The sequence below is a fragment of the Nannobrachium achirus genome, assembly GCF_963921795.1.
Source record: "Nannobrachium achirus genome assembly, chromosome: 24".
NCBI classification, from domain to species: Eukaryota; Metazoa; Chordata; class Actinopteri; order Myctophiformes; family Myctophidae; genus Nannobrachium; species Nannobrachium achirus.
The window spans coordinates 20,519,657-20,534,546 of NC_137831.1; the positions used below are offsets into that span (position 1 = coordinate 20,519,657).

The following is a 14,890-nucleotide window of genomic DNA, read 5'->3' on the forward strand; positions in this document are numbered from 1 at the left end:
GCAGCGCTATAGAGAGAGATCTCTCTCTATCTATAGTGAGGGCCTCTCCAACTTTTTTTTTCCCGGGCTGGATCAGGGGCCCAGCACGTCCCTGAACAGCTCCCTGGCTGTTGCGTGGACACGCTTCCCTCAGGCCCGCTGGGGAGCAGAGGAGCAGTCAGTTGGGCTGGCGGGATGACAGCTTGGGCTTAACATGTCTCGGCCAATCTGTTTCTAAATAAAAGATCCCACCTTAATTATTTAACGCGCCCTACTGTAGCTATCTGCGCTCGGCACAAATGAACTCTCTCTCTCTCTCTCTCTCTCTCTCTCCTGGGGTTCGAACGGGGAAATAAAGGAAGGCTTATTACCCCGTGTTTGGCTGGGGTTCAAACGAGTGCAAGCTTTCTCCCGTATCCAGTTTGTGTTGTTGGTACCAGTGTTGATTTCGTCGACTAAAACTATGACGAAAAATGTTTGTCGACTACGTTTTTTTCACTGACGAAATCTAAATAAAAACTAAATAAAAACTAAACTATGATGACTACATCTAAGACTAAATATATTGACAATTTTGCCAACAAAATAAAAACTAGACTAAAACGTTAGGGAGGGACTAGTGGAGAAGACAGTCAATTTATGTTTTTTTGCTCTCAGGTGTTGCGTGCTGAAAATAGCAGATCTACAAGCTCACATCGCAGCGCGACGCGTGCGTGTGTGTAAGTGTAAAATCAGTCATTACGATGCCATCAAGGCCTGCCAAAATACATCTTATGATATTTAGTCGACTAAAATTAGACTAAAAACTAAATTATGACTAAAACTAAAACTGTTCGGGTGACTAAATTATGATTAAAACTAAAAGACATTTGATTCAAAAGACTAAGACTAAAACTAAATCAAAATGTGCCGTCAAAAACAACACTGGTTGGTACCGTGTCGTCGACTCGCCGAGCGAGTGGAGCGTAATTTATAAGAGCAGAGTGTTGTTTTGTGTTTCTGCAGGCTGCTCACATGGCCCGCTACGCAGTTAACAATAATGCCAGTGGATGCAAATGGAACGCCGCTGGCCTATTTCTGTAGTGGCTTGATTATGAGCTTGTTGCCAACCTTTCTCCCGAAATGAAGCAAAAGGCAAGCACAGAAAGTTTGAAGTAAAGGGGTCCAGGGTGCACGCACATGCATGCATCAGCAACATCCGAGCGCTCTGCTTGGATGTGTGGATGACACGTACTGAGACACAGGGACGTGCTGGCCATTGGGAAAAGCGGGACAACTCCCGAACGGCCGGTTCATTCCCGGCCGGTCCAGGCCGGCCATTAGGAAAAAATTCAAAATAAGATGTCGGCCTTCGTTCCTTCATCATACAAGGCCGTCGCACAAAAGTAGTGAAAACAGCAGATCTACAAGCACACAACGCCTCGCAGTGCGAGGCGTTGTGTGCTTGTAGATCGTCTGTTTTCACTCGTTTAAATCATTTTAAAAATGATAAATACAAAACAAACGGTTTTGGACATACAAGGTTTCCACCCGACAACGACTAAATATAACTCATGTAATTGGCCCACTGGCTTGTCACCTTGTCACAAATCTTTGAGTAGCAGCAGCGCTATAGAGAGAGATCTCTCTCTATAGCGCGCAATGAGGGCCTCTCCAACTCTTTTTCCCGGGCTGAATCAGGGGCCCAGCACGTCCCTGATGACACGTACTGAGGCAGTAAACAGCGGTGAGGATCGGCCAGCGTAGGCTCCTTCCTGGGTCAGACCTCCATCTGCCCGCGGGAGTGCCAAGACGGACAAAGCCTCTTGTTCTCGTCTCTTGTTCTCACGCCATGCTCGCAGCTTCACACGGACTCAGAGGAGTTGGAGAGTTGATCTCTGGGCATCTGCTGATTGCACGATGGTCCTGGCAGTCAGATGGTGGGAGGAGGACCATGCAGTGGGAATACTAAGCAGGATATGGCATCCCTCGCCCGCGGTCATGGTAGTCAGCTAGTCTCGCGTAGCCAGACAACTATTCCACACTCTCCGAATGCTATATTAGTCGCGGAAGCTCAAGGAATAGGGTTTAACCTGTGATGTTCTGCCGCACTTTTTATTTCTGTTTTAGTTTGGTCATTAAGGTCCACACAGAATGATAGGCCTGCTCTGCCTGAAACATCGCGAAAAAAAAGTTATGGACATTTGTATATTTATTCACTGTCCCATTGACTCCACTATACAGGGAAAGAAAAATATATATATAAAAAAAAGAAAACAATCTGCTTTAACACCTTCTAAGCCACGGGGAGCCCCTTAATGTTAAAACCGTACTATATCGCACATCCCCCCAGGGACTCTCAGCCACGTCGTACATTCCCGGACTTTGTCTTTAAAACCGGAATAAAAGCTTTTGATCCGAAAATCGGCGATCGGCTAACCTTCCCTAGTCACCACTCGTGCACTGATAGCTCATGCAGACCGTGCATGAAGCAGAGGTGACGTCAGCGCCTCTCCTTCTCCAAGGCTACTCCCAGCCATCCGTTTGCTGTCTGCACACTCGAGCTCCTACAGCAGCCATGCTTGGGGCTATGCTAGCGAAACTTTTCAGTTCTGTTCTTCAGTCACACATGGACTATTTGCGGGGACATTTACGTGAAAGGATCGCGCACGCGAAACGCACGGGGACATCGACGATCGGCCAAAACCCCCATTCTATCCCAACGGAAATCGAGAAAATCATGGTGAGTTACTGGCCTGGGGAAAAAAAAAAAAGAAAAAACAGCGGCGCTGTTCAAGATGGAGGGGCTGCGGGGTCATGTTTATAAACATAATATTATGTCTCAGATCACAATACAATAATAGAAATTTCACGGCTAATCTACCAACCACCATTCTATTTCGGACGTCAAGGTGTTAAAGGAGCTATAGTCAACTTTTTCTTGAAAAACGGATGCTAAAATAAAAATAATGTTTCGAAAATATTTTATAAAAAAATAAGCTCCATATATGTGTTTCTATTCAAAAATTACCACAAAAAGCATAAAATAATGATAAAATAATCATTTTGGCCATTGTCAGACCGACACTTTGTTTACATTTTAGTCTATAGATTAGGATGTAAACAAAGTGTCGGCCCTACAATGAAAAACTTGACAATAGCTCCTTTAAGTAGCATGTGAGGGGTCTATACACCCTAACTACAGCACAGTAAAGTGGTCAGATGGGTGTGCCATGAACATTTTCGAGACTTTCAAGTGGGCAAGATCCACGTTGGGCACCACTGAGTTAAGAGTGCAGAGGAGAATACCTAAAACAAATTCAATACTTTTAAAACGTGTTAACATGGATTGTTCCAGATTCTTGGTGGATATCTCGTACCTGGATATCCTATTTTGACTGTATTCTAGTTTCTAGGCCAGGGGTCTTCAACGTTTTCATGCCGAGGACCCCTTAGGCAAGAGAGAGATGAAGCAGGGACCCCCACAACCTTTTTGTAGATTCCATATAGTTTCATTGTTTGACAGCACAATCATTGTGTATTTTGGATTCATGTCAATTTGTGTTTTTAGATATTTAACCAGTTGAACCGTCAATACTTAATAAACTTGACCCTAAAGTTCTCAGAATATGGACGCTATAGGGGTTCAAGTGGTACATATAAAAAAGGAGAAAAAGGTTTCTATCACTCAAAGATTTGGAAGACCCCCTGTAGTAACTCTGAGGACCCCCTAGGGGTCCCAGACCCCCTGTTGAAGACCCCTGTTCTAGGCTAAAGGGAATAAATTAATCTATTAGATAGGGGCGATTAAGCGTGCATATGTCTGTGAATGTAATTTATGTTGCTCATGTTGATGAAGGACATAAGGGCTGAGTTTTGGGAAATGAGATGGGATGAGCCTGTACTTTGTGTCATTGTCAAAAAAATGTGGCTACGGTCCACAATCCATTGGAGTTCATTCAAGGTATTGTTAGCAAGCAGTCAATACAGACCAGCTCTGTGGCCTTGTGGTTAGAGTGTCCTCCCTGAGATGGGGACTAGGTCATTAGCCTCGCAACAGCCAGACTCTCCTAGGGGAGAGTCTGGGAGTTCTCCATAGACAACGCATTACGCGATGACGTAGTTACTCACTTTGACTGACAGGTCCAGTCTGTAGTCATCAGCGCATCAAAACATTCCAGACAGAAATTCCAAAGTTGCAAACTGTTGTTCGTTTTTAAGTTATGAGATGCCGTTGATTTCAGATAAAACTTCGCTTAATGCAGCTTTTATTTGCGATTTGTGAACTCGCATCGGACATGGGGTCCGCCATGTTTGTTTACAAAATGCGAGAGCTGTAGCAGCCGCTCGACCAATCAGGAGCGGTGTGAGGCGGGTTCGCTCAAAATGCAGCCTTTTGATTGGAACTTAGAACCCAAGTTCTAATAAAGAGGCTCGATGGGATGGACACCAGACCGAGAAAGGAAGCACATTGGTGATGACGTAGCTCGGGATGGCTTGCGAGGCTACTAGGTCATACCAAAGACTATAAAAATGCCTCCCTATTTGGCACTCAGCATCAAGGGTTCGATTTGGGGGTAAATACCAGCAACATATCGTCACTGTCAGGCAGAAACCTTGTATCTCCAAATCTGTACGTTTTTCATAAAGTAAAGCGAGTCGTTGTGGGCTTGTAGATCGGCTATTTTCACTATTTAAAATCTTTTTTTAAATTGATGAATACAAAACGAACGGTTTTGGACGTGCAAGGTTTCCAGCCGACAACATGGATGTACAGTACTACAGTCATGTCCAGAGGGTGCCCATGGCGCACTCTACAGAAACAGGAGATAGGTTCCTGGTAGGGATGGGACGATATGAAAATGTCATATCACGATTTTTGTGGCAAAAGAAATTGCGATTTACGATATCGCGATAATCAAAATCCATTATCCTGGGGCGGAACATTTGCCAAAAAATAGCAGATCTACAAGCTCACAACGCATCGCGATGCGATGCGTTGTGAGCTTGTAGATCGGCTATTTTTTGGCAAAGACATCTGATAGAGAGTGAAAAAAGACTGTATCAAGTGCGTATATTATAAGTATCTTTTACCAATTATAGAGGGTTTAAGTGGTACTGGATATGCAGCTCTGCCAATAAAAGGTGAATTGAACCCAGTGCATGACGGAGGACCATATCACGATATGTTAAATCTCCACGATACGATTATCGTGAGTGTTTTTTTATAAGATCGCTTATCGTCCCATCCCTAGTTCCTGGCCTATGGGGCAACATGGCTCGGCTACTTTCCTACTTAATACAGAAAGACATGTAGTAAGTACATGTGCGCTCCACAGTGCACACACAGACCCTATCACAGGGCACTTAGTTTCAATGACAGCATACAGCGTACACACATAGACCTCATTACGACGCGGGGGAAATAGACTTAGTCTCGGACACAATTGGCAATTGGCTGTTGAGGAAGAGTCTCCTAGCCTAGCTCGCCTGTGTTTCCAAAGTCCATTAGAGCGACCTAACGAGCCAATCCCGTCCTCTATTTGAGCGTTGCGCAACGCTGACAGGGGGACCGAGAGGTCACAGTGATCCACTGGCAACCTTCCGTGTCTTAAAGCTCCTGGGTCCAGCCGGTGTCAGGCCTTGGGTAAGAAGAACTCGCCCTTCAACTCTGTACCAGGGGCCGTTGTTTCCCTCCACCCATGATCCATTAGGCCATTACGGGAGAATAACCCCTTAACCCCTTGTCAGTAACCCTAGAGAGGTGGACCGCAGGTCCTTGGACAGTGCCTGGCGTTGGTAATAGAATCCCCTGATCCTCCATGCTTGGGTGACACGACAGGGGTGCCGCACCAAATTCTGGGCCCTGGGTACAAGGATTCCCCCTATGAATGTTCTTCATAGGGTGAGATTGGTTTAACCCATTAAGACTGGGAACGCATTATTTTTTATACATATAAATTTGTGCAAGTCTTTGAATATTTCAAATCCTTCTAAGGTTTTTGGAAAAACCTATGTTTCCATGTCAGTGGTGCTCAAACCATTTCATGTGAAGGACCCCCAAAATGACATGTATTTGGCCACGGACCGCCATCTCAAAATATTTCGTTCCTGGGACCCCCCAGGAGCAAAATTTGAGTTACAAATGTTCGCTTAAAAAATACACATAATATGAAAAGATTTGCACACATTTTAACGACAGCGTGGCACTCGGTGCCGCGCTGTGAGCTTGTATATCTGCTATTTTTCAATGGCTGAAGTATAAAATAATTAAGGCTCTTGGTAGCTCAGCCCCACTACCCCCCCCCCCCTCCCCCCCTCCCCCCCTCCTTGTGACGCCCTTGGACACCTCAGAGCTGTCTTACGTATTCAAAACCCTTATTAGAGTTTCAATTAATCATTCGGCCGCCGTCTCTCCGACAACACCACGCCGCCCGAGCGGGGATGCGGGGAGCACCGAGCAGACTTGATTGGTCGCAGCTGTGCTCTATCTGTGCGAGTGTGGAGGACGGTGATAATGAGTGATATATCACTATTGAATTCCAATGGCTCTCCACTCTGGAGTGTGCTCTCGCGCACACGCGCACTCGCACACAGGCGTCACAAGGGGGAGGAAAGTGGGACTGAGTTACCAGGGCCCAAGGTGGAGGGGCCCTAATTATTTTATACTTTAGCTATTGAAAAAAATAGCAGATATAGAAGATCTGCTATTTTTGAAAAGTCAAAGCACAAAATAATTGTGCGCGGGGGGCCGCAGTGAATCCTTGTACCCAGGGCCCAGAATTTGGTGTGACACCCCTGCTCGCACACTCAGTCCCTGGCAGTGTGTTTTTGATGGAGGCTGATCAGCGAGATGAATAATTCAAGAATGCGGACTAATTCAATAACACCTTGATGCAAACTCTGTGTGCTTTCCCAGTTCTCAATGTACTTAATCATTCATCACTGTGTGCGTTCCCTGTGCTTAATTAATCATTTTCTCTCTGCCAAAGCTCTTCACCTGAGAACATTTGAGCCCTGTTGACAGTAAACAACAGACAATTGGAGTGGAGTTGTACTTCATTCTAAAAATGTGTCCCAATTTGGCTGGGAGCCAGTCATTGGATTTTTATTCATTTTCATTTTTTCATTTCATTTGAAACCTGGGGATCATAGCTACAAAATGATATATTGGTTGTGGAGATTGACCCAACAGTTTTGAAGATATGGCTTATAGAATGATGCCATGCTGAAATACTACTTTTGAGATATTCAAGTTCTAAATAAATTTCTAACCTGCAAATGACCTGACGATCTCTCACATTAATAAAAAAAAAAGTCTTATTTACATGCAGAGTTAAGCTCTGGCGTTTAAGTGAAATGTAGCCTGAAATTTATGAAATGCTTTAGTGGCTTTATCACATTTTAGTGAGAAAAAAAAAAAAGGTATTTTCAGTCCCTGTCTAAAGCTGTACTTTCCGAGATGACTGGCTCTCAGTGAGATTGGGACACAAATGGCTGTGCTACTTTATTTGTCTATTTCAATGGTGTTTGTCTGGAGCTTTTATGTTTGCTTGCTTGTTCAATACTTGGCTCGCGTGTCTTTCTTGAGAGAGAAATGTCTAATCTCAAGGTGACATTCAAAAAATGACATTTTAAAACTGTTTGGTATACATTTCAGATTGATTGGCTCTTTGAAAGTCTCTTGAACGAAAGGAGTTCTAGCAGGACATCAAAAGGACATGAAGTAAAAGTCAGACAACAGTGGCTCTCTTTTGCCAAACATTTTTGGCATCAGGAGGACCCCCTGATTTCAGAAACCAATCCAAGTACCCCTTTTATCCGGTGACAACAACTTGCTTAGGAAAGTGCAAGAGAAAACCCTAGCTAGCATGTGATTCTATGAATGAATGATAACACATTATTTTGAAAAATATAACAGTAATTTGGAACTTGATTGTAAATTTGAGAGTGTTATGGGCTGGCTGTTTTTCATTTTGTTTTAGTCTGTTTTTCCCCTATAGGGTCTGGCCGGGCTGATATGTGGGCATGTGAAAGGTCTGCCTGGGGTTAGCCGCAAATTGCAACACTAGATTTTTTTATAAATAGCCGATCTAGCCGACATAGCCGATCTACAAGCTCACAATGTGTCACGTTACGACGCATTGTGTGCTTGTAGATCTGCTGTTTTCAAATGCTTTTTCTACATTTTATTCATTGGAAAACTTGTGAAATGGGACAGTTTGCATAATGAATACTTTCTACTGTTGGTACTTTAAGTACATTTTGATACCAGTACTTTTGTACATTTACTCAAGTACATTTTAATTCCAAACTTCTACTTGTGGCAGAGTATTTCTACATTTCTACTTGTGGCAGAGTATTTCTACTGGTACTTTCACATAGCCTAAGTAAATAATGTTTGTACTTTTTCCACATACAACTGTTCATTTAGAAAGGAACGGCTCCCTATACTGCGAACCGGATCCCATCGCTCATTTCAAAGAGCCGTTCAAAAGACTCGATTCGTTCGTGAACGTCCCATCTCTACTTGCCAGTTTGTTTAGTTGCCGACAGGTAAAAGTCACTGTGCCTCTGCTCCTCAGTTTGTTTGGATTGCTTATTGCATATCACTACTGCTGTCTCTCTCACTCAGATCGCCCCAACTCCTCCATGCCTGCTACTTGAATTACTTTTAAATTTTTCAACTACTTTTGATTTTTGAGCTACGTTTGAATTAAAGAAGCTCAACTTGTCATGTTCTGGTTCTTGAGTTCTGTTTTTGGGTCCTAAAACAAAGACTACCCTAACAGAGAGAGCCCTATTTTATACTTTGCCATGCGATGGTGTGGTTAACACGCACACTATACGCCAGTGGTGGAAAGTAACAAACACGTACATCGCAATGTGACACATTGTGAGCTTGTAGATCGTCTATTTTCAAAAGATTTTTAAACGTTTGAAAACTTGAAACGGGACATTCTTCATGATGAGTACTTTTACGGACATTTTGATTTTAATACTTTTTTACTTTTACTCAAGTAAATTTAGAATTTCTGAACTTTTACTTGCATCGGAGTATTTCCACATTGTGCTATTGATACTTTTAACTCTTATACCACTACGGACGTTCCCGTTCGCCCCAATTCTCGAGGTCGCGCCGCGCCAATACGGCCGTTCGTTCGTTTACCTTGTTGATGTCCGTAAGCTGATGAGGGGTCGCGCCGCCGTGTACTGTAATCACATCGCCCGCAGTGATGGTCTTAAAAATCCATTATGCGTTAACATCAACGGAGACCAATTCTCTTCCGTGTTGATTTTCTCTGGCCCTGAGGCTCTGTGGCCAGAGACTGCTCTCAATGTATGGCAAGCCATACCGGCCAAATTCACATTAATTCTTGCATGACGCCGCCCTCTGCTGCCTGGTCTGCCAAAGTGCATTGTTGTACAATCAAAATAAAATCAAAATAATAAATAAATAAATGTCTGTCTATCTATCTACTATAACGTCGCAAAGGTAAGCCGCTTTTTGATGGCACCAGACCCAATAAATAAATAAATAATCTGGCAGTAGTAGAGTTAACTCACGTAAAGAATTTCGGCACTTTTTCCACCACCGCTACGCACACACACAGGACCGACTTGAGTGTCGGCCGAACTCTCACCTGTGTGACCTTGTCCGTGACGCGGTGCGTGTGTTGCGTGACCTTGGGGGCGATGATGGTCTTCTCAGAGGACGGCGGCGAGGGACACTTCTTGTCGTTGTTGGCCTCCGAGAAGTTGAGCGTGATCAGGGGGATCTTGTTGATGGTGCTGTACTTGTTCAGGTTGGAGTCCGAGGTGGAGCCCAGCAGGCTGGACTTGATCTGGTTGAGCGGCCCTGAGGAATGAATGTGTGTGTGGGGAGAGAGCAAGAAAGAAAGAAAGGAAGAAAGAAAGAAAGAAAGAAAGAAAAGAAAGAAAGGGTATAAATCAGTATTCAACACCAGGGGCGTCACAAGAGGAGGAAAGTGGGACTGAGTTACTAGGGCCCAAGGTGGAGGGGCCTTCATTATTTTATACTTTAGCTATTGAAAAATAGCAGATATACAAGCTCACAGCGCTGTCAAAATCAACACTGGCCGCGAGCTCAACCACAACACACCACACAACAGCGTGCAAACAACAGAACGCTGCAAACAAAACAAACACCACACACCCTCTGACCGACCCCTTAGGATGAAGCCTTTAAAAAGATCCTCATCATTAATTAAAAAGTGAGTACTGGCTACCACTGCCAAATAAGAACAGATTGGCTGTGTGCGTGCCGTGGTTCCAGAAAAGCTGCTTCACGGCACGTCAGCCTCTTCAGTCTTAGCCAGGGACCCACAAGCCCAGAATGGGAGATGACCTGTGATGTCATGCCGTACTTTTTATTTCAGTTTTATCTATCAGTTTGGTCATTAATTTAAAGTCCACAGAATGAGAGGCCTGCTCTGCCGGAAACATCGCGAAAAAAAGTTATGTAATGATTTTTTGATGACTCATCACTTTTCACAACTTTGGGTGCTGAAATTTAGCCCAAGGAATGTTTTTCATGCAAAACAAATGCTTGCAATAGATTCAGAATCACATGCTACTTAAAGAAGGTTATTTTCTTTTTTAAATATTTTTCTTTTCCTGTATTGTGGAGTCAATGGGACAGTGAATATACAAATGGCCATAACTTTTTTTTCGCGATGTTTCCAGCAGAGTAGGCCTCTCATTCTGTGGACCTTAACCCCATTCCCAGCCAACTTAAAATATGGATGTGCGCTAATAACGCCAGGAAATAGCTATATTTTATCAACATGATAGGGTATCATTTCATGATGATAAACCACCACAAAAAGACCACTAGAGTGCACCATCGTAACACTAAAACCTTCAGAAGAAACCATGTTTAAACCATGATTAAAGGATGGGAAAGTGACGACGCTCCATTGACTCACAATGGGAGATCCGCGGCCCGCCATCTGTGCTCAATCCTGTTCAATTTGTGCTTGATCGTATACAGACGCCGTATACAGGCTCGTATACAGCCTGCATACGGATCGTATACAGACGCCACACAGAAAATTTCCGAATCAAAATCCGACCTAGTGAAGCTGCGTAAGGGTCGGATGGTTTGCATTGAGCCTAACGGCTAGCAGATGCTATTGTAAACAGGAAGGCCTGGTTTAGCGGTGACGTCATAATCGCATCCTTTTTTTTTCACGGTCTCGTGTTATTACCAGCTGAAGGTAAGGAAACCGATTTGCTCCGTCTATTGCCTATAGAGAGAGAGAGAGAGAGAGAGAGAGAGAGAGAGAGAGAGAGAGATAGAGAGAGAGAGACCTTGTATATCCATATTTCAGCTTTTCATATACTTTTTCATAAATGTATGGCACTAATTTGTCGTTAAAGAGTGTCCTGCAAAAGTAGTGATTATAGCTGATCATTAAGCTCGCAACGTGTCGATGCATTTCAACATAAGATGCTGCATTCAAGTTCAGGAGAGTTTGGACAAGCCAATTAGCTTGAATGCTGCCTTTGGGTATGGCATGGAAAGAGGGCATTTGCATTTCTTTCACCATAGTAAAATCTGCATTCATGGTCTGGAGAGGGCACTTTTTACAGATGGATAAAAGGGCAGGGGCTCAAGCCCCCTTTGATGTCTATGTGTGCATGTGCCTGACCAGGGGGAGGCAGTAAAGAGACCAGGATTACTGCATGTTTTTTGTGCGTGTACCTACCCTAGGGGACACGGGGAGAACATGCAAACTCCACACAGAAAGTCCCTTTTTCCAACACCACTGGGCACTGATGATGACATGGAGGAGACAACACACCTGAGCACCCAGAGGGTCCCCAGCGGGAATCGAACCCAGAACCTTCTAGCTGTGAGGCGACAGCGCTACCTTTTGAGCCATGACGTCGTAATGAGAAATCTGACCTATGGGCAAAAACACCCTCACCCTTGCCCTGTCTGAAGCACTGGACAAGGTGGTAGAGCAGGGGTGGGCAACTTTGATGATGGTGAGTATTTCCACCTTCCCTCCAGAGGGCCACATTTGTCATTCTAGTATTGCATACAATCAAAGCAAAAATAGCAGATCTACAAGCTCAACGCGATGCGTTTTGAGCTTATAGATCGGCTATTTTTGCTTCTTTTGAATTGGAATCCTGAATTATTTTTTGTTATTTCTTAATTGGAATCCTGAAATGTAACATTTTGATTTAATTTCAAACGCATTTAGTTATATACTCATGTTAACGACATAAAAAAAAATACATTTTAATACTACTATACTAGTCATTAAGCTACTAATATAGACTGAAGGAATTAAAGCAGGTCATGTTTGGAATTGTAACAGCTGAACTCAATAATATATCAGTATTCCGGTATTAACCTGCGGGCCGCATCAAGTGAAGGTGGGGGCCGCATGTGGCCCCCGGGCCGCCAGTTGCCCATGTATGTGGTAGAGGCAACAGACAACCACCACTGACTCTGTACGGCACAATGACTTACAGGTCATCATCACAAACCATGGCTCTCAAAACCGAAGACATAAATCTTGTGTTAACACATTATACACAGGGACAATAGATAGACACACGCACACACGCACAGTGGTGTAAAGTAACTAATTACATTTACTTAAGTAATGTACTTAAGTACAATTTTGAGGTATTTGTACTTTACTTGAGTATTTCCAATTTCCAATACTTTTACTTCTACTCCACTACATCTCGGATCCAAATATTGTACTTTTACTCCTCTACATTTATTTGAAAACTTTAGTTACTTTACAGATAGGCCTATCAATTATAATATTATAAAACATACATTAACCACTTTATCCCTATTTTATACATAGGCTAATTGAAAATAGCCGATCTACAAGCTCACAACGCGACACATCGCTATTTTGTAGATCTGCTATTTTCAAACATTTTGTACTTTTACTTGTAGTACTTTATGTACATTTTGATGCCAATACTTTTGTACTTTTACTCTTGTTTAATTCTGGACTTCTACATGTAACAGAGTACTTCCACAATGCAGAGAATTTGAGTACTTTTTCCTCCACTGTACACGCACACACACAGTGACAGAGTGGACATGTGAAATTACAGTATATAATCATTCAGCAACGTGATCCAGCTCAAGTACAGCACATTTAGCTCCCCCCCCCCCCCCCCCCACACACACTTTTTTTTTTTACATAAAGTACATTTCACTGATTGAATCAAGGACAAGTCAAACAGACAGGAGAAGGATGCAAGACTGCGTGCTCCAGCTTTAAATGCATGCCACATGTAAGGATAGTACATCACGGCGGTCACAAACAGTCACTTAAAGTGGGGGGGTGGGGGCGTGGGGTTAGAAAACGCAGAAGCCATACCGCCAGCCATCCAGGAGCGAGACACTGGAACCAATCAGAGAGAAGGAAAGGGGGGGGGGGGGTGGGGGGCGGGGGGTAAAGAGGGATTGGAAATTATAGGAGGGATGGGAAGGTCAGAAGAAGCTCATCAGGTTTAAAGGGACTACACCATGAATTTAAAATTTTCCAATGTTTATGTATTTTTTTTTGTGTCCCACCAGCACGTTCTATCCTCACAAAGTCCTATTTCTGAACACTGTGTCTTTCTCAGTTTATGGGCAGATCTGCGACCGCAGTTTTCCCGGTGAACCTGAGCGCAACGGTGGGGGCCGATGGGCAAGGAGGGTCGCGAGCTTATGAGAAACAACTAAAACAAGACCTAAAACCTGGCGAAAACAGTTGCCGCAATAGCGCAAGATGACGATAAAGGAAATCATTAAATGGAAAACATTCAATTAACTTCTGAAAAGCCTACTAGGCCTTAAAACCTGGCGAAAACAGTTGCGTGCATTAGCGCAATATTAGATGAGGATAAAGGAAATCATTAAATGGAAACCGCGATCTTGCCACACGTGAATAATTGTGGTTGTAAACTAGCCTTACATTAAGACGCTCCTCTTAATGTAAGGCTAGTTGTAAACAATAACACAGACAATATAAATCCTTAGTCAAGTAGTGGGAAGAAGGGGTTATCATCATGGCCCCAAATAACTTTTAAATATCTTGCAATTGGCGACGAGTCTCTTACGAAATCGGCAAGAGTGCCTCTGATTACATAAAGCTATATAACCTCTCCATCATCGGCAATAGTCAGTGGTATTGTGTTCCACACACTCCCGCGCCCCCACGGTTGCGCTTAGGTTCACCGGGAAAACTGCGGTCGCGGCAGATCTATGTAAGCAGGTCTCAGAACGGGCGGTCTGATTTTAGTCCCGATTGTGACTTCACAATCGGGACCTGCTGTGCTGAGTGGGGGGTTGGGGAGGGGTGGGTAGGCCTGAGAAGGAGGCAGGAGGAGCTGGGAGAGTGTTGGGGAGGGGTGGGCAGGCCTGCTGAGCAGGAGGTGGGGAGGAGTGTGAGGCCAAAACTGGCTCAGTAGGGCAGTCCTCCCATTCAGGACAAGGTGGTACTGCAGCTGAAAATTATCTGAAAGCCAGGCAGAAATGACAGGGGGTCTGTATTCAGGAGTGGTAATTTAGCCTCAAACCTTTTGAAAAACGTTTTTTTTTGGGACACAAACAATGTTATATAAATTATTTTTAAATGCATGGTGTAGAACCTTTAAGTCTACGAGAACGACACAGTTAGTTTGAGATTCACATTCGTTAGGAGTAGACATCATCCCAGTAGGGCAGGGCTAGCTATTCAAGTTAACTGACGGCCAATGAGGTTGTACTGGCCCTCAGAAGAATTCCAAACATGTGCTAGTGAATTATGGTGTGTGTGATATGGAATGTGAGTTTACCATAATCACAATAATCCTTAAAGGAATTATGACATGCTGTTTTTACCAATCATAAAAAGTCTTTGTCCTGGTCCTTAAAATGTGTATTGAAATGTTTAAAACT

General features: G+C 43.7%; 1 protein-coding gene across 1 annotated transcript in view; it reads right to left on the reverse strand.

Annotated features, from left to right (window-relative positions):
- The window catches only part of LOC308280136 (voltage-gated inwardly rectifying potassium channel KCNH7-like), a gene marked incomplete at both ends in the record, with an annotated part of 206,348 nt that overhangs the window by 63,525 nt on the left and 127,933 nt on the right, over positions 1 to 14,890 (reverse strand). The window contains 2 exons of the mRNA XM_080720398.1: positions 9,603 to 9,817; positions 13,344 to 13,367. Coding sequence (XP_080576524.1) covers positions 9,603 to 9,817; positions 13,344 to 13,367 — 239 coding nt within the window. The remainder of the gene's footprint in view (positions 1 to 9,602; positions 9,818 to 13,343; positions 13,368 to 14,890) is intronic.